We start from the raw sequence: 26,395 nt of genomic DNA on the forward strand, positions 1-26,395 counted from the left end.
CTATCACCATTTCATATCTGGGGACACAGAGTATGGAGAGGCCGGGGGACACCTCCGAAGCACACAGCAAATAAGGGACAGAGCTGGACTGAAACCCATGTCTCCTCATGTCAACTCCAGGCTCCTTTCTTTTACCACCATCCTGCAGTATCTGCAACCACACAGTTTAGGAGTTTATGAAGTACCTCCCGACCCCCTTCTAAAGATCCCAACCATGACCCTCACCGCGACTGCAGTAAGGTCCTCTGCCTGGGAGGGGGAGACAGCACAAGGCCAGGGCTGCCAGGAGAACCAGGCCAATAGCAGCTCTGCTGTGTCAGTCTGAGAATGCCTAGAGCCAGCACCAATGTTCTGAGATGAGCCCCCACTGCAGGCAGTGAGCACTTCATTCTCACACCCACTCACTAGGGTGGGAAAGCAGAGCTGGAAAGGGTGTGCACCCAACACCCAGCGACACAGCGCTGGAGAGGATGTGCACCCCTGGGGTACCACAGAATTTCCCACCCTGTCCTCTGCACCCTTCCAGAGAAACCTGGGTTGCTTAAAAATGGCAGATTCCTGAGCCCCACCCCAAGACCCAGTGCCTCCAGCCACCCTCTCACACACTGAAGGGTGGAAACAGCTAAAACAGAGGATCAGCTTCTAAGATGCTTTCCAACTCAGAAAACTTTTCCAGTCACTTTTCCCAGTCCCTGTATGAGGGCTATGGGGCAGCGCCTAGATGCTATCCATGTGAGATGTCAAGCCATTAGGTGCATGTGTCCGTTTATCCCAGAGCTCCTGGGTAGGAGCTGGAATGAAGACTACCTGTGTGGGGCCAAAGAGGCAGCTGTTCCCAGTAACCTAGGTCTCTAGCTCCTCATCTTCATGACCCTAACTTGACAGCAGGGAAGCTGCAGCCTCTTCTAGTCTCATCTCAGGGACCAGAGGAAGGGAGAGGCTGCAGGCACTAAGCTCTGGCAGGGGCGCTGCCTGCCGCCCGTGAGAGGAGCACCTGTACCCCACTGTGCACAGAAAGGCTGCCCAAGGATGTTTGTCCGCGGATGCTGATCTACATGAATCTCCTGTAGGAATGGCCCTGGGGCCGGCACAAAGAACCCCAGTGTTCTGCCAAACATTTCTTGAGAAGGAAAGTTACTGCTTAGGAATCAAGAAATCATCAATGAGTGAGATATGATAGAAAGAATCACAGTGTAGTGCCAGGACACGGCACAAGCCAAGTGACTCCATCATACCCCTCCAATGGGATTCTGTAGCAGATCTATACCAGTAAAAGGCAGCCACTTGACTGGGGTCCTGCTCTGGCTACTCTGTCACCATGTGGCCTCAACCAAGTCAGTAACCCTCTGCCCACCCAGCTCTGCCACTGAGGGTCATAAAGCCACCCACTGAGAAAGGAAGGGCAACTGTGAAGAACCCCATCTGGACTGGAACCACACAAGAGGCACAAAAAGCAAAGAATCCCTGTCCTCAGTAGGTGCAGTAGTCAGAACTCTTCAGACAGGAGCAGGAGGGACAGCCACTGAGGATCCAGATCCACTATGTTCCAGAGCTCTGCCAGACACCCTAACACCACCTGCCCAACCCAGAGACATGCACCTGTTGCTGTGGCACCTCATTCACCTCTTGGCCAGTGTGCCTTGCCCAGAGCCAGCCCATGAGAGGTCCTAAGGAAATGCCAGCTCTCACAATACTGCCACACAGGAGGGATGGTCAGCCTGCTTACGGCCAGGTTTCCACAGCAGGCCACACAGCTAGCAGGTGCTGGCCCCAAAGCCTCTGCCCTTGCCTGGAACTGACAAGGGAAACCACTGGTTTTCCTGTAATAGACCCCTTTGGCAAGTTTGCAGGCAGAAGTGGAAGTGCACAGCTATCAACATGAGTCCTATAACTCACCTAATTAGATCCAATAACCCAAACAGCTCTAGCCACCAAGGGGCTGTGTCATCATGACATACTTCAGGATAAGAAACTACCTTACCAGAAGTGGGGAAAACAGGAGGCACAGGGCAGCCCTGTGAGGCAGCTATCCCCCTGGGCAACAATGCAAAACCTCCTTCTTTCCCCGCACACCTGGTGGACTTCCATCTCTCTCCTGCCACCCCTGACAATCCAGGAAGATGGCCTGGGAGCCCAGTTTCAGGCCCTGAGCTCCCTGAGCCAATGGCTTCCTAAGGATCCGAATGGAGTTAAGCCACCGGGGCCACAAGCTACGCAAGAGAAAGAACAGGCAAGGGGAAGAGGTGTGCAAGGAGTTAACCTGGGTTTCCTGTCTGTCGCCCACTCTCTGCCTTCCCTGTCCCTTCCTGGGGGAATCAAAAGTTCCCTCCTCTTGGGGAGCTCTACAAACAAAACCCTCAAGTACCAAAGGCAGAAAGGGCACTCTGATTTCTCATATTTACTTCCTGGAAAGCCTCTATTCTGCTAAAATCCTATTGGGCATCACTAGTGGGGGACTAGAGAAAGAATCCCAAGGTCTACACTCCACCCACCCCAGTGAGTCCCAGCAGAGGATAACAATGCTCCTAGTGCTGTCAGGGACTCAGTTCCCAGCCTGCTCAGCCCTGGGGCCGTTACACTACAAACAGAATGGAGCAAGGGGTCTCTGCATAGGACAATCGCAATGAAATAGGTTTGTAAGGCATGAGTAGAGCTCAACAGCATGGAGCTGAGTGAAAAGGAAGCTCAACACCATGTACAGCACGACAGCATTTAGACTAGAAGAAAAGAACAGGTAAATCATGGCATTCTTTCTAGGAGAACATGTATACATAACAAACAGTATTTGTCTAAAGTCTAGAAAGATACAAGCCTAACTGTAAGTTTCTCTGAAGCAGGAATGAAGGAATTAGAAAGGGGTTGGGGGGAGCCAAGAAGATTTTAGCTTTGTCCTGACTGTGGCAGTTGTTATAAAGGAGGCAATTGAAGAGTGGTTTCTGTAAAAGTGATGGTTAAAACAAGGGCCATGGGATCCCTGGGTGGCGCAGTGGTTTGGCGCCTGCCTTTGGCCCAGGGCGTGATCCTGGAGACCCGGGATCGAATCCCACGTCGGGCTCCCGGTGTATGGAGCCTGCTTCTCCCTCTGCCTGTGTCTCTGCCTCTCTCTCTCTCTGTGACTATCATGAATAAATAAATAAAATCTTTAAAAAAAAAAACAAGGGCCATGCTACTCTTTTCTTGCCCATTTTCTTCCTTGTCACAGAGCCCACCACCTGTCTCTGCTCCATGGCTACACTGCCCTTCCTGTCACCTTTGTCCTCTGCCACTGTTGCCAGGCTTGTCCCCAGGATACTGTGTCTAATCCACCCAGGGAACCTGAGAAAGTGCAGCTTCTGACTGTGAGTGCCTGATGGGGCCTTTTAACAAGCTCCTCGCTCTCCCAAAAGAGGTTCTAATGCCCAGTCACATGTGGGAGCCACTGTTCTCGTTGGCCTGTAGGGTTCATGCTCTCTGGGCAGAGAAAGAGAGGGAAAACCTTAGAGCCAAAGTGCCTGAAGTTTGGCACCCTGAGACAACCCTCCCAGGCACACAGGTGGTGGCACCCAGAGCTCATGGGGAAAAGCTGAAGTTACTGGCATTCTTCAAACAACAGCCAAGGGTAGAGCCCCAGGTCATGCTTCCAGCTTGCTCTTGTCAAGTATGGGTGACTTGAGGAGACCAGAAAATGTGTGGAGAGAGAAGGGGATTTCAGTCTTTCTGAGGCTTTCTCAAAGTGTTATCACACAGCACACAGATGTCCCGTACCACAAGACCTCGTGTGGGAACTCAGAGGCCCCACAGCTGCAGACATGGTGGTGATAGCAGTTATGACAGCACGGGAATGTTCAGATTCAGCTTGTGCTCTTATAGCAGATCCACCCAGCACTTTCACTGACATTCATCCACATTCAGCTCACTACATTCATTCCATAGTCGATCTTTTGCTGATTTTCACATCTAGTCGAATGGTATAATGCAGATCTACTGCAAAGTTAAGCTGCAAATTTTGCAAAAGACACGGGATTTCATGAAGTTGATGAAAGTAATGTGGACAAAGCCTTTATACATGAGCTGTGGGCACATTTAACAACTGCCCAAAGGGAGGACAACTGGTCAAGGAAGAGACCGCAACACGTTCTTCTAAGGCACAAAGATATCAGAGAATCCTGGGAGAGAGAAGTAGCCCTTCTCTCAGACAGAATATTTGCAGGAATATTTCTGCAAAAGTAGCTGTCTAAATTTATGCTGCTGAGGTGAAGGGGTACCTACCATGCTATCATAAAACTGATGGAAAAATTAAACTCTCCCAAAACCAACCAAACTCAGTCATTATTGGATCATTTGAAGAATTAACACACCCTTGCAATTATCACCACAGTCCTAGTAAGGTAAGATTTAGGAGTTATTTTCATTATTATTAATTACTAAGATAAAGCCCCACTCACACCTAGTAGGTGCTAGTTACTAGGATAACTAAACTACATTTTGAGTGGATTTACTTTGTGGCCCTTTGCTAGCAACTGACTGCCCACAGCAGACCCTGCCCCTCACGCCCATGCTAGTAGGGTGGGATGTTGCCACTGTAGGAGGCACAAAAGGGGCCACTGTAGGAGGGTGACATTCATGTCATTATTACATTCCCATTTATTCTTTTCCATACCAATTGAATTTTTAACACTAAGGATACCTCGCTTTTATATACAATCAGCAACAAGCAACAAAGAGTTGTTACTTCTTTGCACAAGGCTAGGACTTCCCCTACTTAATGCAATGTGGGAAGGTCAGGGTCATCACAAGGCCAAGCACTGTAGAAGCCTGTGACCTGCCTCTAAAGGGTCACAGGGGCCAGGGGTGGGGGGCTGGGCATGACAACAGAGGCCTACTCTCAAGGATGGAGGTGTTGTCAAGACAACTGCAGCACAGCTGTAACTAAGAGTCCCACTGACCGGTCTGCTCTCACTGAGTTCCCTCAACAATCCAATGGCAGCATTAACAAGGCCATCATCTTGTTTAGATTTTGACCACACATGATCACTACAAGAAACAGGCCCTTTCAGCACTCTGCTCTCCTAGAAACTCTTCTGGACCATGGCATCTTACTGCCACACCAGCCTTAAACATGCTGGTGGGACTCCTTCATTTCCATCTCAAGGAGCCAAGGGGGTGGTACCCTGCTCAACCCAGACCTCAGGCCAGACACCCAGCAAACCACACTAGGGGAACCCCCTACCAAGACAGACTTAGAAATTCCCAATACAGTGTCAAAAATTTTACAAGGATTCAAGAAGTTCCTCTGAAGGAACAGGGAAGGGACAGCTACTTCTGGTGGCCAACACCCCTCCCCTGCCTCTCAACTGCTGGAAAACTGACAGCTGACCAGTCAGATCACGAGAGCCTTGCCCTGAATTCACCCACGACAGACTAGGTATCTACAGACCAAGGACCAAGCTGTCACCAACCACAGTATGGCTACAGTCTCATGAGGAGAATCATCTGTGAGCTCCCAGGATGGTTGTGAAGAACAAGGGCAAAAGGAATGGATAAGATAGAACTTTGCCACCTGAGGGCACTTCAGTCAGATGGCAGTATGGCGGCCCCTCAGCAGAGCTCCTCCTCACCTGCTGCACAAGTTCAGGGGGCAGTTCAGCTCTCCACTGCTTCAGCTGGCGTGAGGCGAAGGAGTGCAAGGCATAGGACATAGTACCATACTCGATCCACAGGGATAGGTTGGAGCTGTCGATCTCCAGGGCCCGGCGGAAGCAGTTCAGGACAGGCGTGGCATGCTTCCAGATGGGCCCATCACTCTTCAGCTCATTGGAGTTCAGCTTGTCCTGAATGCGACTGGCCCGGGCCAGAGCCATGCCTGCCCAGGAATCAAACCTGTGGTCACAACAAAAGCACCAGTAAACATACCACTGCCCTTACAGCACTATAGATATGATAGATGGGAGGGTGAGGCCCCCAGGTCTGGGGCAACTCATTTCCCAGGCCACCCAGAGCCCAGCTCCACCACCAGGGACTCTATGTCTCTGAGCTATAAAACATGGTTAAGAAAACCCACCTCAAGAGAGCAGAGCTGCTGGGACACAAGGCATGTATTTGAGGTCATCCAGCACCTCACAGGTACTCAGTAAGTGTTCTAAGAGGATCCCCACCAACTTGAGCCCAGATTGTGCTCACCAGCATGGTGGGCTCTTGGACTCTGGTCCCCTTTGCTTCCTTGCTTGGAAGGGTTACCCACAGAATGTTTCTGATGGAAAGGAAAAGGAGTCCTTTACAAGGCATGTCCCATCCAAGGCGACAGGGAGGCTCCCATCCCGCTGCCACCTCACTCAACCCCTCACTGGTAGCATCTGCCATTAACACATTCACTGACCAAAAGCATGGGGTGGCCAAGACCCTGAAAACACTGCCATGTAGCTTCTACATAGTTCTCCCTCTGGAACCCTGACCAGATCCTGCCCTCTCCAGCTCAGTTCCCAGCAGTAAGATGGAGAGTGAGGGGACCACAGGATGGCTGAGATCCTACTGCTCTGAGATCGCCTGAAAGTGGTAGGGAAAATGCAAAAAATTCTCTAAGATGGAGACTAAGGCCAAGAGCACTTCGGAAAGTGAAATTTCCTGAATGTGAGTACAAACAACAGAAGGCAGCAATCACATAACAGAAGCTTCCCTCTACAAAATGACAATTCTTGACCCACTGCTACACTAACTTTAAAACTAGCCAACTGGCTTCCTGGACTATCTGACAGTCCCCAAGGTGTGGCAAGAAAAGAGCAACCTTGTGAGGCTCAGATGTGCCCAGATGTGTCCAGGCACCCAGAGGTGAGAAAGCGCAAGTGAAGGAGCAGTAAAGAGGCCTGAAGGCTTAAATGGTGACAAGGGATAGGAAAAATAAAGGCTTTGGCCCCTATATGGAGATCCTGAGTATACTCTTTCTTCCTCAGGGCCTCAGGATTCAGGGCCTGCTCAGGTCACTTCGAGGAAGAAGCATGGGGGTAGGTGTCAAGCTCCCCTCCAGATGGTGGGAGCCATGCCAGGGTCTTTCTACCAAGGCTAGCAACTTCCACATTGAAGATTTTCCCCTCTTGATTCTTCCCACAGTACCTCTGGCACCACTCTTTGCCCTTGCCTGGAGGGAAGGGACCACATCACAGTGTAGGCCCAAACACCTGCATGAGTCCCAAAACAGAAACCACTATCTGCACTCACAAATATGAGTAACCAAGAACACAGACACAACATCATAAAAACTCAAAATGCTCTTCTATGTGTCAACAAAAGAAAAGTCCTGACGTGAGTTCTTGATTCTAGCAGAGCAGTACACAGCCCACACTTGGGGATTGCTGACCCACAGGAACACTCGGGAGCCCGAGGGCCAGTGATGTCCTGAACTCAGGAAGAGGAAGTGTCCAGAACCTGTACACTGGGCTCTTACTCATACATGGCAGGCCCGCTCCTAGCACTGGGCCCAGAATTGTTTCTTTGGCAGAGGGATGAGCTGTATTGGGGCCTACTCCCAAATTGTCCTCCCAAATGCCACTCTGAAATGCCTGGCCAAGGTGACCCAATCCCAGCTGAGCAAGAGCAGATGGAATAGTGAAGTGAACACAGGTGAGGAAAGGTGTTGCCAGCATCTTCACAGACTCTGTTTTCCCCACAGGAACCACCAACGCACACTTTGGCCAGAATACTCCACCATCCACTCACCTGTCTGTCAAGGGCTTCTCCTATACCTAGTGGGCCCAGAAGATTTAAAGAAAAAGCCAGTATCTGAACTTCCCTCTTAACTAGTACAGAAGATGAGACTGCACCCAAGTCCTCCCTAACATCTGCTTGTTAGAGCCACAGTGAAGGAGCCCCAGGAATGGGCCACCAAGTTCCTCCTGGCCCTGGGATCAGTACTCAAGAGGACAACCCACCTCTCTGGCAGGGTTCTTGGCAGGCCAAGCCTGATAGGTCGGTATCCTCCAAACAGGTGCATGTACAGGTTCAAATGAGGACCAGGTGAGCTGTTATGAACTTCGTCTCATAGCCCAAGTGGCTATTGGGTGAAAAGTGCCACGCCAGGCTCCCACCTCCCATGGACAGGTGGGTTTTATCACCCTTACTTTTCAGACATGGAGACAATGGCACAAAGGAGGTGACTGCTCCCTGTCTAGAGCTATGAGCGCTCAGCCAGCTTGAGCATCGGTCTGCTCCACCAAACTGGCCCATAATGACCCTAGAGAGGACATCCAGGACATGGCTCCCTGCCTGGAGGAAACCACAGGCTGAGCAATAGGTCTGGGAGAACCTTTCCCACAAGAAGTTGTATAAACTGGTTTCTCCATTCAGATCCCAGACCCTCTCCCCTGAGCCAGGTGGATCCTGACAAAGTGGAGCTTGCCAGTTTCACCTGAGGATAGGCAGCCACTGTGGCCTGGCCTGAGTACTTACCTAGAGATACTACTCTGGACCCTTCAGATACAAGGCTTACCTTGACCCAAGGCTTATTACCTCCTAGGTGTGGCAGCCATGAGAAAATGTTCTCTCTTAATCAAATGAATCAGACTTTATAAGCTTAGCAGGGCCCTTTAAGGATGAATAGGTCAATCATAACTTTTTAAGAAAAAGCCACCAGGGCTTGGTGGGAAGAAAACATGTACAATATGCTCTCCTACTTCTACTGTCATGACAATTGCTACAGCCAACAATGCATTGCATCAGAACAAGAGAAGAGAACCTCTAGCTTGAGTGTTTCTATTACTCTCCCCTTACCCCAAAATTAGGAAACAATAACTGAAGAGACATAGTACACATTAGCCCACTTCCTGGGGCCGGGAACCAGGAAAGGAGACAGCACACAACCAACAGCCAGGTGGTACACCCTTGCCCTGCTGGCCTGAACCCAGATGGACACCTCATGCCTCCTCTGATCTCAACACTCATCCCAGGCATCTTCTGGAAAGAAGTCTTCTTCATTGCTTTTCTTTTTATGAAAAACTTGCTTTTTCCCAAAACTGCACAGTGCTAAACATACTCTCTCATTCCTTTTTCCCTGGTCTCTTTGCCAGGGCAGGGAAAACCCAAACTGGCCCAGTGAGGAGTTGCTGAGCTGGAGTCACCCCAGCCCTCCCTGCCTACCCTTTGCCCAGGCCACTGACCTGTTGGGGCAGATGCAGATGTCGTGCATGTAGAACTTGATGGCCTTGGATTGCTCCTTGTTTTTGAAATGGTAATCAGCCAGGAGGTAGTAGAGCTCATTTACCACTGGAGGGGAGGGGTCGGCCCCTTCTGGGAGGCAGGGCACCTGCCAGATGAAGAACCAAGGATAAGGGGAGATGGAGTCAGAGTCTCAGATGTGACCAGTAATGCTGCAAACCCAAGACCATTCACATTAGCACAGGACAGACCCTAGGCTTCTCATGGCCCTGACTTCTGGTATAGGGCAAGGAAAGAAGACAACCCACATAACCAGCAGTGCTGGAGGGAAAAAAATGACAGGACACAACCCTGTCACACTCAGTTCCTACCTCAGCTGAGGCCCCCTCAATGTAGGCAGAGACTTTGTCCAGGCTCAGGGCTGGCCTTTCTGTGCGGGGCACAATGGTGGCGATTCTCTTCAGAAGGTTTGCCAAGTCAGCAGACACAGTGCTGGTCTTGTAGCTGTCAAATTCAGGAAGGGTCTTGGGCTTAAAATACTCAAACATAAACAGGGCATCCTCCCATATAAGGTCCACCTTGAGAAAAGACAGAAAGTGGATCATAGTGTTGTTGGGGTAAAAGCAGAAAGGGAAAAGTTCCTCCATGGGAACAATGCAGATGAGGTTACAATATATTTGAGTCTAGAAAAAGTCCCGTATACTCTTAAAAATTCGTATGCCCACTATAATCCCCAAAACCAAATGTCTAAAGAGCAGAAAAGTAAACTGACATAAGCTCGGCCTTTATAAAGACAAATACTGGAAACCAAGGGCACATTCTGTGAGTCCATGCGGCCGAGCCAGAGCATAGGTTCAGAAACGAGTGGGAACTGTGGCCAGGCCACTGCCCCTCCCCTTGAGCCTCAGCTGCCCCACTGCCTCTCGGAGCCAGGCGGGTTCTGCTTTCTGTGTAGGGCCACAATGTGGCCCTGCCTGAGCAGCTTATGTTCAGGGCATGGAATTAGTAAGATTGGAGAATAAATGACGAGCCATGAGGTGATACACCCAATAGTGCACTGAAAACCAAACCTCTAAGGAATTATTAGTACTATCCAAATTGGAAAAAGAAATCCTTTGAAAATTGCCATGCTGCACTTTTGAATGATTAGTCAATATCACGAAGCTAGTTTTTACAAGGAAAACCCTCTGACTACATTAGACCATGCTCTCATTCTCCTGGTGCACCCCCAAGAGCTATGTATCTGATGTCCTTCAAGAGTGCTCAGAGCCCCTGCTTTTCTGAGCCCCAATCCTCTCTACCAGGGCAGGTGTGGTTGGTCTGGGCAGTACCCTCACCTGCTGGGCTGAGTGCTCCTCCAGGTACCTGGCCTTGCTCTTCTTGCTAGGGAAGCTGTACAGGCAGTAGAAGCACTGCTCCAAGGCTGTCTCCAGCTCCTCCTTGTAGGGGTGTGTGTCTTCAGAGGTGGATGCAGCAAGCTCCTTCTGGAGAACTCGTACCTATGGTAGGCAGGGAGAGACTCCTGAGAAGGCCCATAGCTTCCCTGGCACAGTGGGACCCCAGGAAGACCACCATTGTCAATTCTGTTAACCTGAGGAGGCCATGTCTGTTGGACCTGTTTACTGGAAAGGGTCTATCATCCTCACAGGAGCCATTCTGGGCCTGCTCTGACAATGACCTCCTGAGAAGTTTGCTTGCTAACCTGCCTTCCTTCCAGTATGCCCACTCAGTATCCACCAGCTACTAGAAGGAGATATTATATGCCCTCTGGGAACTTCTCTTCTTATTTATTAGGCCATTCATTTGCTCTCCAAATTTTTGCAGAGTCCCTCCTTATGCTAGGCACAGTGTGACATAGTTCCTGCTTTTAAGAAGCTCAGATCCAATACAGGGGCAGTTAATTAAACATGAAGTTATAATGCAAGATGGTAAATCCCATTAGGGCTGAGGAAGTCTGAGAGAGACTCCCTCTATTTCAGCACAAAATATAAAGATATAACACAAAATGTATCCAAAGCAAAAAATAAATTCAAAGCACAAAATATATCAAGGAAATAATAAATTGACTCTCTCAGACAAAACATTAATAAGGATTACAGAAGATGTAAATCCCACATTACAGAAGATGTAAACAACATTGTCAACAAGTAGGGTATCTATGGAGATTAGCTCCAAAGGCTATTGTTATGCCCAACTCTTAGCAGCTACACATTCTTTTCAAGCATCCATGGGATTTCTACCAAAACTAGACAAAAAGCACATCTCAGAAAATACTAAAGACAAGATACAATATAGACCACAGTCAATGAACATAAGACAGTAAAATTAGAAATCAGTATATAAAGGTAGCAAATACCAAATGTGAAAACTTACAGCATGCAGCTAAAAACGTATTTGGAGAAAACATAACCTTCAAAACATGTAGTAGAAGAATGAATGCTGTCACTACGTGGCCATCTAAGCACAGCGTAGTTTCAGGGACTTATTAGCACAAGGCCTTTCCCACATGCTTCTACACATAAGTTGAAAAAGACTTAGACCTTAATGAAAGGAAGATGTTATTTGAGGAATGGTTTAAGCGTGGTGTAATTTCAAGGTGGTAAGTGTATAGCTTTTCCCACAGGCTTCACACATAAATTTATTACACTTATATCTTGATATAAGAAAGACGTTACTGGGACACTTGGGTGGCTCAGTCGCTTGAGAGTCAGACTCTTGATTCCAACTCAGGTCATGATTTCAGGGTCATGAGACTGAGCCCCGCATGGAGCTCCATACTTAGCGGGAAGTCTGCTTGAGGATTCTCTCCCTCTGTCCTTCCCCCAGCTTGTGAATGTGTGCTCTCTCTCTCATGGGGGGGCAGGGAGGCAGAGGAAGAGGGAGGAGCACTTGGGACTCAATTCCAGGGACCCAGGGATCATGACCTAGGCCAAAAGCAGACACTTAACCAACTAAGCCACCCAGTCAACCCAATAAATAATCTTTTTTTTTTTTAAAAAGAAGTTAGCTGAAGGATGCTTTATAACAGTGTCCTTTCAAACAATTCAGCAAATGTCTTTACACACAGGCTTTTAAACATAAGTTTGTAAGCACTTATATCCTAATGTCAGAAAGATGTTACCAAATGGCCTTATACAAGATGTTGAGCACATAACTTTTCCCAATGCTTCTGTACCTAACCTAGAAACACTAATACCTTAATGATAACAAGATGTGAAAAAAACAAAAACAAAAAAGAGTGAACACTGAAATAAGCTTTCACCATGATTAAATTAGAAAAAGCACAAAATATATCCAAAGAAATAATAAATATTAATGTGGAAATTAATTAGAAAGCAAAGAAAAAACAGATCAATAAACCAGTAACTTGTAGTTTGAAAAAACGAATTTAGATAAGCTTCAGCAAAAATGGGCTTATAAAAAAGGAGAGGAAGCAAAAATAAATGATTTTAGCACTGAAATGGGAGGCATAACCAGAGGTACCAAAGAGACTTTATAAATCATAAGGATACTTCATGAACAACTTTATGCTTATGTGGACATTATTTCAAAAATACAATTGGTTTAAAAAAAGAAAATCTAAATGGGCCTAGAATCACCAAAGACAGAATCAATATTTTAAAAATTATCCCCCAAAAAAGAGAGAGAGAGAGCTCTAGGCTGGGGTGACAAACTATGGCCTAGGGCACAAATCTTCCCACTGCCTATTTCTGTATAGCTCAGAAGCTAAAACTGACATTTAACATTTTTAAATGACTAAAAAAAATTAAAAGAATAATATTATTTTGTAACATATGAAATTCAAATTTTAGCATCCACAAGTTTTTACATATTATCTTTAAATACTGGCCATGGCTGCTTTTGTGCTACAATGGGAAAGCTGAGTATTTGCATCAGGGACCCTATGGCCAACAAAAGCCTCTAAGATTCATTATCTGTCCCTTTAGAGTGTAAGCTTTGTCAACCTGAAAAGCATTATGACAAGAGAAAAAAAGAAACTGTAAGAATTGAAAAGAAGATAAAAAAATAGTTATTTGTGGATGATATGTAACTGCCTACACAAAAAATTTGAGGCATCTACAATCCACCAGAATTAATAAAAGCAATAAGCAAAGGAGCTATGCACAGGAGACACTTTTTTTTTTTTTTTTTTTTGACACAGAGAGAGCGCACAAGCAGGGGGAGCTGCATGCAAAGAGAGAAGTAGACACCCCAATGAGCAGGGACCCCCACCCCCACCACCCATACAGGGCTCAATCCCAGGACTCTGGGATCATGACCTGAGCCAAAGGCAGATGCTTCACTAACTGAGTCACCCAGGCACCCCGAGAAATTTATTTTTTAAAATGTAGTGTTCCTATCTGTCCACAAACACAAAATAGAAAACTTAATTTTTAAATATCTATCAACAACAGGAATAAAAAATAATAATGCTCAGATATAAATCTAATAGAATACACGTAAGAGTTTAAGGAGAAAATTATATTAAGGGACATGAAAGTATAAGACCTCAATAAATGGAGAGATATACTATATTCATGACTAGAAAGAATCATATAAAAATGGCAATTCTCCCCAAATTAATCTGTAAGGTCAATGACATTTCAATTAAATCCCAGTGGTGGCGAGGGTTGGGGGATGCGGGATGCGGGGGCTCCACAAAATTTTACCAACTGATCTTACAATGTTTCAGAAGATGAAAGTACAAAGAACAGTCAAGAGTATGTGATAAAAAGGTAAGCAGATTAATCCTAGCAGGTATCAGTATCTCTCAAAGACAATGTGGTACTGGCACAGGAATACCTAAACCAATAGAAAGAACGAAATTCAACAACAAACCCTCACGTGTATGGAGAGGGTTTCACAAATTAGTGCAGAAAGAACAGACTCTTTCATGAATGGTACAAACCAACTGGCCATCCATATGGAATGTAAAATGAGTCCCTATCTTATGTCCTAAATAAACAAAAATTGAGAATAAAGACCAGATGTGAAAAATGAAAGTGAACTTTAACAGAAGAGAATATCTTTATAATCTTGTGGAGGAAAGGATTTCTTAAAGTACAATAAACAAAACAAAGCGCCACACACAGAAAACAAAACCCCCACAAACCATAAAAGACTAATAAATTTGACATTTAAATTCTGTAAGACAAACACTATACACAAAGTTAAAAGACACATCACATGAAATTGCATAGAAATTAGAACTAAATACACACACGTAAAACTGGTGAAACATATATATATCAGATAAAAGACTGGAACTCAGAGTATATAAAGAACTCCACAAATCAATAGAAAAAAGAAAAAAGTCCAACAGAAAAATGAACAAATGATATGAACAAGCAAATTGTTAAAGGAAACCTAGAGGGACCTGGCAGAGAGAGGGCAGTCAACAAGCCAGGGCCAACTCCACAAAGGTGAAGTTGCTGCAGGAGCTGGAGGAATGGGAAAAGCTGGGCCTTGGGTAGAAAAGTCAGGAGCTATGAAATGAAACAGGGAGGTACTCCTCTATCACTTCCACTCCGTCAAATTCACTTGGCAGATCCTAGCAGTTGGAATTCACACTCCATCAAAAAAGATGCAGACTAAGGAAAACCCGGAGTAGGATCGTCCCATTACCACCTCTGCTGCCGGCCTGGAAGGCCGCTCCTCAGCACCACTTCTGCTGGGTATCAGCTTGCAAAGGTGCTACCTCATTCTTGACTTTCTCCCAAGCAGCATAGGGGCAGAGGAGTGACTGACTGCCTCATGGAGGTGACCCTGTGGAAGTAGACAAAGTCTCCACACTCTCTAACTGGGAGAGCAAAGCCAGAAGAATGAAGTTGCCAATTCCTGGGCAGCAATATAGTTAGTCTAAGCTTAGCACGATTCTTCCAAAAATGGTCCTGAAGTGTGGAGCTGACCTAGGGTGAGCACCCAGGAGGCCCTCAGAACTCACAGCATAGAGCAGACATTGAGGCATCTACAGCTGGCACTCCTGCCAAGTCTGCCTCCTCAGCATAAGTGCTCTGCAAACTGTCAAGCACTACACATACATGAGCCCTATAAATATTCTCAGTCTTGTTCATTCACTCAACCCATTATTTATTAAGCACCTATTATGGGCTAGGTGTGCTGGGCTGAGGTACTGGGATCCAGCAGTGAACAAAAGTTACAAACATCCCTACTTCATGGAAGTTACATTCCAATGGAGAAGAAGCACACAACAAACATCTTAGATAAATAAATCCTATAGCATGCTAGAAGGTGGTAAGAGCCATGGGGAAAGCACAGGGCAGAGGAGGAAGATCAGGACTAGGGAGGCAGACTGCAGTTATAGAGAGCATATACTTGCTCACTGAAAAGATATAGAGCAGAAGTCAGCAAACCTTTTCCTGAAGAGACACACAGTCAATATTTTAGGTTTCAGGTACAATATGGACTCTATCAAAGCTCCTCATCCCTGCCACTGTGTTGCCAAAGCAGGCATAATTGATACATAAATGAATGGTTATGGCTATGTTCCACTAAAACATTTATCAATAGACCTTGGGTGCCCCGCTCATGCTCTATAACCTATCTGTGTGCTACCTGGCCTCACACTCAGCAGCAAGTTTTAGGGACAGTAATCACACTACTTATCTCCAGTATGTCCAGTCAATCACAGCAGCCAAGTGAGAGAAGACTATTTGCACTCACTATTTACTCACGAAATAGCTACTGATTCAGCAACTACTTCCTTGTATGAGTGGTGCTTGGCAGAAAGGACTCAATGGAAGGCAGTGGTGAATGCAGTTATTACTTCTAAAATTACTATGAAGGGCCTGGCCCTATGCCCGACGTAACAGATGCAGTAACAAGCAGTGGTTCTAAATCTACCTGCAGGTCAAGGCCAGGTCCAGAACCCCTGCACCTCGAGTGCACAAGGGAACAAAGTTCAGACTTTCTGGCAACTCTGAGTAGTCACATACAAAATCAAAGAAGGGAAGCAGGCCCCAGTGCAGGGCAAGGCCAAGCAAGCAAGCCTCAGGGTGCCAACCCATCCTACCCTGCACCCCACCCCCAGCCCTGGCCAAGAGGGCAGCACTTACGTAGAATCGCAGCAGAGCCCCATCGGAATTGCAGCACCAGGACCTCCTACCCAAATACTCGTGGGCTGTGTTGAGTAGCATGAGGGAAGATGGGAGCATGGGTGTCTCTGCCATCACTAAGGAAAGACCAGACCAACACAGAGTTAGCATGGGGATAGCGTGGAAGCTACAAGGCTCAATAGTTCCTTAGTGGGCTTTACTGTGTTTACCAAGGTGGCCACAGATTCTTCTATCCTTTTTTAGCTTTTTAAGTAAGTAATGACCTGAGTGCCTTTACTAAAGCAATACACACTTCTCAAAAAACAATTCAAATCATACCAGACATAAGAATGCCTACTGCACCTCCAGTTAACCACATTGACATTTGTGGGCACATATGAAACATATTGAAAGAGAAAGATAAATAATGTTTAACAATGAAACCCATACTACATATACCATTTCTTAAAGATTCTTATATGTAGGCCTATTGGAGTATTACAGAAGAAAAACAGAATTATTAAATTTCAGTTAAATTTTCTAGTGTTTGTTCACCACTAGAACTATTACTAGCAAAAATAAAATAAAATAAAATAACTATTACTAGTTCCTTAAAGATCCTTCGGTGTTTTTGAAACTCTGGGCTATAACCCACTAGTGGGCTTGTAAGCAGCATTTTTTTAAAGACACCCAGGCATCCCTAGAATTATGATTCTTTCATGAAATTTGTTTCATACTTTTTTTTTTTAAGATTTTATTTATTTATTCATGAGAGAGACAGAGAGAGAGGCAGGAACACAGACAGAAGGAGAAGCAGGTTCCATGCAGCGAACCTGATGTGGGACTAGATCCCGGGTCTCCAGGATCATGCCCTGGGTGAAGGTGGCACTAAACCGCTGAGCCACCCAGGCTGCCCTGTTTCATACATTTTGACCATTGGCCAGCCCCAGTCAAAAAGGTACAAAAGGCAAGGATTAAAAAAAAAAAAAAAAAAAAAAAAAAAAAAAAACCTCAGAAAATCATGAAGAAATTAAGTCACTCCGATTTTCTATGAGTCCTTTAGTTTCCATTTTCAACAGCATCAAGTGATTCTATTGCACAAGATGGATGATAGCTTGTAACATTTCCTTTCTCCCCATCTCCCAATTTTGTTGTAGCACTTCTGTAGCACTTCAAAGTTTCTAACACTGGGATCCCTGGGTGGCGCAGCGGTTTGGCGCCTGCCTTTGGCCCAGGGCGCGATCCTGGAGACCCGGATCAAATCCTACGTCAGGCTCCCGGTGCATGTAGCCTGCTTCTCCCTCTGCCTATGTCTCTGCCTCTCTCTCTCTCTCTCTCTGTGACTATCATAAATAAAAAATTTAAAAAATAAATAAAAATTAAAAAAATTAAAAAAAAACAAAGTTTCTAACACTGATAACTCTGTTCTGCAACCATAATTAGCACAGGTGCTTTCCCTCAATTTCAATTCTAAATGGATTTGGTGCTCAGCACAAATTCTTGCCCATGGCTTTTCCACCCCGATGAATTTCATTCTGACTCATATTGGTTTACTGACTTCATCCTCCAGTAGTGTTTTTAGAAGCACCCACAGGAGCTAGGATCTCTGTTTATAAATGTCTATAACTACTATTAATTACAAACAACTTGGTTAGACGTCCTAGTTTGCACTGTCTTTCCCTGAGAATAGTGTAGACTTTTAGACATCACCTCAACTGCCCTGAATATGACTAGGGAGAAATCTGAAATGAGTCTCATGTTTTATCCCATGAAGATAAACTGACTTTTCAGTTTAGAAATCTAAAAAATCTTTATTCTTGAAGTAGATTCCTAACCAGGATTTATCTTGCTATATATCAATTTTTCACAGCATATACTAAACACTTTAAATCTGCACACTGTTTTTATTACAGAGAAATGTTCCAGTATTTGATTATTTGTCCTGTTTCATTGCTAGAGTCTTTCCATCAGGAGCACAATTTATCCTCGCACAGGCCCACCACTGTTTCCCTCATCTATCCTTCTCATCAACAACACTTTTAGGGATCCCTGGGTGGCGCAGCGGTTTGGCGCCTGCCTTTGGCCCAGGGTGCGATCCTGGAGACCCGGGATCGAATCCCACGTCGGGCTCCCAGTGCATGGAGCCTGCTTCTCCCTCTGCCTGTGTCTCTGCCTCTCTCTCTCTCTGTGTGTGACTATCATGAATAAATAAATTAAAAAAAAAAAAAAAACACTTTTAGCTCTGAACTAAAACCCTGGTTTCAGTTCTAGCCATACTCAATTCTGCTCCTTGCAGTCTGGTTTATTAGTTTATACTGGTGAGGCTTGGTTTGCAACGTTTTCCCTTAGTTTTGCAATTTTCCTCTTCATTTCATTCTGCTTATTAGTTCAAATTTTTTAATAAATCATTTCTTGTGCAAATCATTACCCGGCCCCTGCCTCTGTTCCTTGGTGTAAGTTTTCTTCCTGAGTTAATCTGTTTCTTTTTCATCCTCCACATGGGGTGGGGAGTGGGCAACAATATGTTAGCATACTTGCCATGTAACTTCTCTCTATCCTGCTCATGGTCCACTAACCGCACTTCCTCCACGCTACGTAAATGCTCTAATATATCACCAATTTTCTGAGGCACTCTCCCAAATATAAGATCAATTTGCCCTTTCTTTAAAGCCATAATTTTAAAGTAGGCACTGCTCTCAATCCACTTTTTTGTAACCTGTATCTGCAGAGGTAGAAGGGAGATCACTGAACTAGTGCAGCAGGTAGTCCTTGCTGGGGAATCTGGATTTCGTCTTCTCTCTGAGATGACCTTTAAGATAGGACTGGTCGCCCTGTGAGAGGAGTGTAGTCAGCAGACAGCCCCCAGTGGTCAGCTCCTCCAGGGTCTTCTACAGCTGCAGAAAGGCACCCCACCCAAGGTCATACACTTCCTGTGGGAGTCCATGTGCAGTGACTGAGCAAGACGGGAGTATAAAGACCAGCTAATTGATTCCAACATGGTATGACAGCTCTGATGGACCACTCTGGCTCCAGAGTTCCCTGCCAGGTTGGCCAAGGCCTGGTCAGACCTGAAGTGCAGGTCAACTTCCCTCTGCTCCACCCTGCTTCCTCTCCCGTTACTTTTGCAAGTACCGATCCCCAATAAACCAGCTCAGAGAACTCAATACGACAATGTTCTACACTACTCTGGGCCCCTTATCACCCAGCTAGTAATGTGCTTTATCCCTAGACCCCTTGTCTTAGCACAGTCTGGTCACTGGAAGGTGGCAGGGCCCAGAAGCCCTTCTAATCTCTGCCAAACCAGGGTGATATGGAGGGGCTTCCTCACTAGCCCACTGTCTATAAATGAGAGGATATTAATATTATTTCCCAGGATTTTGCCAACTTCCCACGTTCCCTCAGCCTTCCTACCAGGGGTAGAGGAGAGGACAGGAGCCACATCTGCTGCCAGTCCACCAGAATCTTGGATTCCTTCCTTGGCCTATTCTTTCAAGCTTATGGCATTCCACTGTCCCCCTTTCCTTGTTTGCTTATTAGCAGTTTTTTAAAATTATATTTTACTTGCATAATCAGAGGGAAAGGGAGACTCTTAATTCAGGAGTCTTTTGCATTATAATTATGAGAAAAACAATAAACACAGATGTAAACCTCAATTTTTTCTCACCATTAAAACCCTTTTGGAAAATACAAAGGTACTACTTGTTAAGAGCTCAGAAGATACATATCCTAGAAATCTATCCAAAAAATCAATTAGGCAGAAGCAAAAAAGTATACATGAGGTTCACTGAAGTGTGACCTATAAGAGAGAAATGCTGCAGGCATCCTGAGGGGTCAGCAGACAGGATGGTTCAGTAAAGCAGGACATCTCTCATCAGCATTACAAAACCCAGAGAGCAAAACTGAAACAGCTTCATAAAATAAGGCCCGAAAGCCTTTCTCAATCTGGCCTTTCCCATGTCCAACCCACATGGCCCAGCTCTCTTGCATCCCTGCTCATGCTGCTCTGTCTCCCCAGTGCTCTGTCTCCCCAGTGTCCTCCTCTGCCCCTGCTCTTCTCTCAAACCTCAGTCCAACACCACTTCACCCCCTGCCCCCACCCAGGCAGCAGGAAGCACCCTTCTTTCAGCGGGCAACGCTGGCTTGGCACTGGGTAGCCATGCACTGGCCCTTCTGCTTGATTGATTGATTGATTGATTGATGGATGTTCTGGTCCGTCTCCTCTCACCATGAATCTTTCAGAATGAAAGGTCTTATTCCCAGAGGCCTGACATGCAGTGAGCAACTGATAAGTATCAGGGTAGTACACAAAGTTAGAATGAATGGAAGGAAACAGACTGCATGTTAACTCTGGCCTTCTCTACGTTGTTAGAATAAGGATAGCTTTCTTTCCTTTCCACTTTTCTGATTTTTCAAATCACTGAGGAAAAATCCCCAATATATTAATCTGAAGCTTAGTTGAATACATAAATATGTGCATTAAATTCTCAGCTACATAAAATACTTGTGTCATTGGCCAAGTCTAGATGGAAAATGCAAGAACATTCTACCACTTGGTAGAATGACAGGGAATCTTTGTTTAAATGTCATTTAGCTGTTATTGTTAATTCTTCAATTCAACACATTTCCTACCACTGCATTGACCTGGCTCAAGTAGCACCTCCAATGAAGAGTCCTGGGCTCGCCCTCTTCGGCTTCTCGTTCATAACTACTCATCATTTAGCACCCCCACATGCCAGGTACTGAATAATAATAGCTGTATTATTTCATTTTGTCCTCAGTACAACCACCTGAGATAGGTGCCATTATTCCCAACATCTATCTGGGGAATAGAGGCTAGGAGGTTGTATGACTTGCCTGAGGTCACACAGCCAATATGTGACAGTTGAGATTTGAAATCTGTGCTCACTCACTCCGTACCTCTCAGCTACCCACACCCCCACCCTGACTGGGTCATGCCAGCAGGGGCCACAGAGTGTGGTGGTTAAAGCACAAGGGCCAAAAAATAAAAAATATAAATCAATCAATCAATCAATCAATCAAGCAGAAGGGCCAGTGCATGGCTACCCATCTCACAGGGCTGTCTTGGGGATTAAAGGATTATAGGGATTAAAGTGTGAAACTGCCTGGATCAGTGTCAGTGCTCCTTATAAGCACTGGCTGTGCTGTCATTCTGTGTTGCCACCTGCACCAGACATGAAATAACACACACTCACTGCCTCCTGACGCCACTGCACAATGAGCTCCCTGAAGAAGCTTCTGCTTCTGTCTGAGCACCACACAAAATCCTGCTGACTGAGCCCTAAGCCCACCCACAGCACCTGGACAGGGCTATTGGGGCCTACCCCCACCCAGACCCATTTCCTGCCACCTTCATCCGTTGGGTTCTGGAGCTGTTGCTGGTGACACAGGGATTGGAAGGTATCCTCTTCCTGCCAGATGATCCGGTGCAGGATGATCCAGGGCAGCACTGAAGAGACATGGGGATCCTTGGGCTCCTCTTGCACAGCCATGCTACAGTCAATGACCTGGGAGAAGGGGAGGAGGGGTTATCACAGTCAGCCAGCTGTCCCTCCCACCCTCTGAGATGATGACTCCTCAGGGCAAAGGTGGGGACACTGATTGAGAAGCATTACACCATATCATCAGAGTCCCAGGATGCCCAACAACAGAGTTAAGCCCAGACATTAGAAGAGCCAGCTCTGACAGTCTGCCCTCATGTCACATGCAGCTCCTGATGTCCTCGGCACCTATGCGCAGCATATGCCAGACATGAGGGTTACAGAGGTCAATGGCGCAGCGAGGAGTTGATAGTGCAGGGGGAAGAGAGCCACAGACAAGCCACTTAAGAGTTAAGAATCAGGGGCGTCTGGGTGGCTCAGTTGGTTAGGCAGCCAACTCTTGATTCTGGCTTAGGTCATGGTCACAAGATCAAGAGATCAAGCCCTGCACTGGACTCAGCACTCAGAGAGGAGTCTACTTATCCTTTTCCCTCTGCTCCTCCCCCTGCTTGCACTCGCAAGTGCTTCTCTCTCTCTCAAATAAATAAATAAGTAAAATCTTTAGAAAAAAAAAAATTAAGAATCAGAATCAGTATAGCTGCTGTGATTAAAGTAGATGACGGCCACAGTGGGGTCACAGAGGAGTGGGTAGGGACAGAGGAAAACCTTGAGGTTTCCCAGAGTGGAGTAACACTCCAGGTGAGTGGCTGTGGTGGAACCAATACCAAGAAGGCAGGAATTGGTGGCAGATACAGGCATACAGGCAGATGCCCAGAGGCAGCCAAGGAGTGAAAGATGAGTAAAGAAAGCTGGGCAGGATGGTGCACCTTGGGCAATGGGCAACCGGGGGATTATGAAGGGTTGAAGAGAGGGAGGAGTACACTGATATTTCCATGTCAGGGTGATGGCTGCCCTGGGAGGGTAGAGTGGGCAAGGAGGAATGCAGGGAGCACGCTGCCATAGTTCAAAGAAGACGCAGCAGTGGCCTAGGGCTAAGGCAGAGCACTATACACGGAGAGGAGAAACAAAGAATGGGGATGTTAAGGATGTGGGTTTGGCAGGACCTATTGATGGCCTGAGTAGTCATTGTCAAGAGAGAGCTTAAGGAAGGTTCCCTGCTATGAAGCCCACTTGGACGATGTGGAGTACTGTGACCACCCCAGCCATGAGAGCCAGGATGATGTGGGATGGTAGAGAGCCCTGGCGGGGAGACAGAGGGCCTGGGGTTCCAGCCCCAGCTCCACCTCCACCACACACAAGTCACGGCCTCCTGCTTGAGCCTGCTTCCATCCTTTGGGGATGGGTGGTATAGAAGAACCCTGTGGTGCCAAGGGCTCAGCAATCTCCAACTCCCAGACCTGAGCAGCCCCAGGAAGGTGTGCAGCCAGTGCATAGTGACCCCCACCACCTGAGGTGCCCGTCTCCTGCAACAGGAGCACCCAATGCATCCCCTTGGGGTCCTAGCTTGCAGTAAAGCCGGTGAGTTATGAAGAACGGGAATGTCCACAAGGAGTGGTGGGTTACCTGGATGAGGTTGTTGGTGAGCCGGGTGAGGCCAGTGGAGGCAGATGATTCCTTCAGGATGCTGCCACTGCTGTCAGCCGAGAGCGCCTGGTCAATGCCCAGCAGCAGCTGGGTTACTGTGGCCACCCACTCCTCCTTGGCTGCAGACTCACTCGCATTTACCATCTGCTGGACAGCCTCGTGCAAAGCCACATCAGAGCACTCGAAACACTGCCGGTGGTCCTTTAGCCGGAGCAAGGAGTCCTGAGCACAGGGAGGGGCGGGGAGGAGAAGGAAAGTGTACCATGACAGGGCTGTGATGTCACTCTGCACACCTGGTCCTCAGAACTGAGAGGCAGGTAGGTGGGGACAAAGACACAAGGGGCAGTCCAAAAAAAAGGGGAAGAAGAGGCTTTCCACTGGCCTTCCACTGCATCTGTGAGGGCAGTCACAGCATGGATGTGCCAGCCAGGGGGCTTTCAGAAAGGGGCTTGACCTCTGCACCTCAGTTTCCTCATTTATAAAGCTGGAACATGGATGAGGTCACAGAGCCGGCAAGCCCCTAGGGTGAGGGTGAGGCTGAGTGAGTCCACTACCTCTGTCAGCTCTCAGCCGGAGCCACCATGACCCCGGCCACCCAGTCATGCACTCATCTGGTGCCATGGCTCTGGAGAGGTCTCAGCAGGGAGGGCAGGCTGCTAAGGAGGGACTCTCTCTGTGGAGGAGGGCCTGAGTCGAGGCCACGGCAGAGGCAACCAGCCAGGCAGCACTAAGGTCATCGTTCTAAGCATCCCCATCCGCCCCAGGTGCTCAGGTAGAACAAGGTACCAAGAGCAGAGAATGAGCACGCTCAGCCCTGTGCCCTGGCACGTGGAGGAGCTTGCAGTATATCACACTATTTTAGCATCTCCTCTTAGGGAGCCATTGCTTTCCATGCAGCTCCCTTTCCTTTTGCTCTAGAACATAACCCACTTAAGCACCTCAGTCTCAGCCACTTTCATCACCATGCTGCTGTGTGGGGAAACTCAACCTGGCTGTGAATTCGCAGATCTGGCAGGCAGCCTGTTAGAACAGCAGGAAGCACCTGCTGCCCAGTGCCCTATTAGGCTCTGACCTCGCCACAGCTGAGGCCTGGTCACAGCTCCACAACACAGGCGCAGCTGCCACTCCCTGAGGTGACACAGACAGGGGTGCCCAAAACTGCCTTTGGGATGTGCTACAATGTCTGAACACAGATCAAAACCACCCCCAATTTAAAAGCCCTAATTGCCAGGAAAATGGAACCTGTGTTTCTTTAGAGAAAGCCAGTACTCTTTAGCAGGAGGTCCAAGGCATGAAGGAGTCTACAGGGTGCAGACATCGAACCCGAAGGCCCAAGCTGAACCCCTCCGATCAAACACTAATCATGCAAGGGACAGGGGCTTATTTTGTAACAGGATAAAGACTATGGATCTGAAAGTGCAGCCAGCGTTGCCATGAAAGTCAGGGACAAGACAAGATCCACCAGCAGTGCTCTAATGTGACATAATCCCTAGGGCTCAACGCTAGAAAGAGCTCAAAAGCACAAGAATAACTGCCAACAAACGAGGAGACCAAATTACTGCTGACTGTGGGCAACATGATTGCCTACCCCAAACAAACAGAAACTATCAGAAATAACGGGCATGTAGCAAAGTGGCTAGATTTAAAATAAATGTGCAAAAATCAATAGGGTTCCTATAAACCAGATATGTATAGTCGGAAAACATAATGACCAACAAAAAGATCCTGCTCGAAACTACAACCAAAAGTATCAAGAACTTAGAATCAATTCAACCAGAAAAAAAACTACACAATTTTATCAAAGAACATAAAAGGCAGCTTGCCTAAATAGAGCAAGCCATCATACTGCTAGAGAGAATTCCAAATCAGACCCCCTCCACAGACACATTATAAAAGCTAGACGAAGCACGATAAATGCAAAACTACCACCACTAGAAGAAAACAAAGGCAAATATACTTTTTTCTATTTGTTGACATGCTTCTAATCTGCCTCCCTTCTAAAATATAGGTTTGGCCAAAGGGGGCCTCTCTCCCCTGTCCAGTGTCAGGCACACTATAGGAGCTCAATCTGTGTATGTGGAATGAGTGAATAAATATTCTTCCAATCTTGGAAAGGCTATCTAAGCATAATGAACAAAATCACAAACATTTGAAAATATTAAAAGATTTGACAACATAAAATTCAAAACTCTTATATGTAAAAAAAAAAAAAAAAAAGCCACAATTTAAGAGCAAACTGGGGGTGTCGCCTGGGTGGCACAGTTGGTTAAGCATCTGCCTTTGGCTCAGGTCATGGTCCTGGGGTCCTGGGATCGAGTCCCACATTGGGATCCCTGTAGGAAGCCTGCTTCTCCCTCTGCCTGTGTCTCTGCCTCTCTCTGTCTCTCATGAATAAATTAAAATCTTTAGGAAAAATAAAAATAAAAAAGATTAGTATCTTTAAAATATAAAAAGCAATCCAAATCAATAAGAAAACATACCCCCTCCATGGGAAATTGAAAAACCAATGGTCCCTTATCCTCAAAATAAAGACCAGGTGCTTCCATAGCACTTGACCCAGGCCTCGCCACAGCTCTCTCAAGTACTGCTCAATGCCTGTCCAACCCATCAGTGGAGCACCCTGCCACACCTAGGGGTTCTGGACTACAGGAGCAGTCTGACAACTGAACACTGGAGCCATCTCTTTTTTTTTTTTTAATGGTCTTTTTTTTTTTAATTATTTATGATAGTCACACACACACACACACACACACACACAGAGAGAGAGAGAGAGAGAGAGAGGCAGAGAGAGAAGAAGGCTCCATGCACCTGGGAGCCCGACATGGGATTCGATCCCAGGTCACACTGGAGCCATCTTAACAGGCGAAGAGGGCTAGCTTCTCCCCTCTTCTCCCCACCCAATGGCCTCCCTGGTACACCCAGCCATCCCTCCTGTATGCAGTCATGCTGGACACGCCTCCACTCCCCCACATCCCACCCACCCCACCCACCCCGTCCCCATAAGCCTGCAATCACAAGCCTGCCATGGTAACTGAGGTCAGACATATCTCAGCCCTTTATCTCAGCATGGGCCAGCCTGACCCTCCTCTGCCAGGAACTGGAACCTCCACCTCCCTTCCTCCCTCCCACCCTCTCTTCCTTTTTTTTTTTTTTTTTTAATTTTTTTTATTTATT

The 26,395-nt window shown here is 46.7% G+C and overlaps 1 protein-coding gene across 6 annotated transcripts in view; it reads right to left on the reverse strand.

The window, feature by feature from the left end:
* Positions 1–26,395, reverse strand: part of CABIN1 (calcineurin binding protein 1) — a 152,173-nt gene that overhangs the window by 87,143 nt on the left and 38,635 nt on the right. For all 6 annotated transcript variants that reach the window (XM_077874520.1, XM_077874521.1, XM_077874523.1 and 3 more), the window contains 7 exons: positions 23,201–23,443; positions 21,547–21,703; positions 16,200–16,315; positions 10,461–10,622; positions 9,495–9,701; positions 9,126–9,271; positions 5,598–5,859 (listed from right to left, as the gene is read on the reverse strand). In XM_077874520.1, coding sequence (XP_077730646.1) covers positions 5,598–5,859; positions 9,126–9,271; positions 9,495–9,701; positions 10,461–10,622; positions 16,200–16,315; positions 21,547–21,703; positions 23,201–23,443 — 1,293 coding nt within the window. The remainder of the gene's footprint in view (positions 1–5,597; positions 5,860–9,125; positions 9,272–9,494; positions 9,702–10,460; positions 10,623–16,199; positions 16,316–21,546; positions 21,704–23,200; positions 23,444–26,395) is intronic.

This window comes from Canis aureus, chromosome 27, assembly GCF_053574225.1.
Source record: "Canis aureus isolate CA01 chromosome 27, VMU_Caureus_v.1.0, whole genome shotgun sequence".
Lineage (NCBI taxonomy): Eukaryota > Metazoa > Chordata > Mammalia > Carnivora > Canidae > Canis > Canis aureus.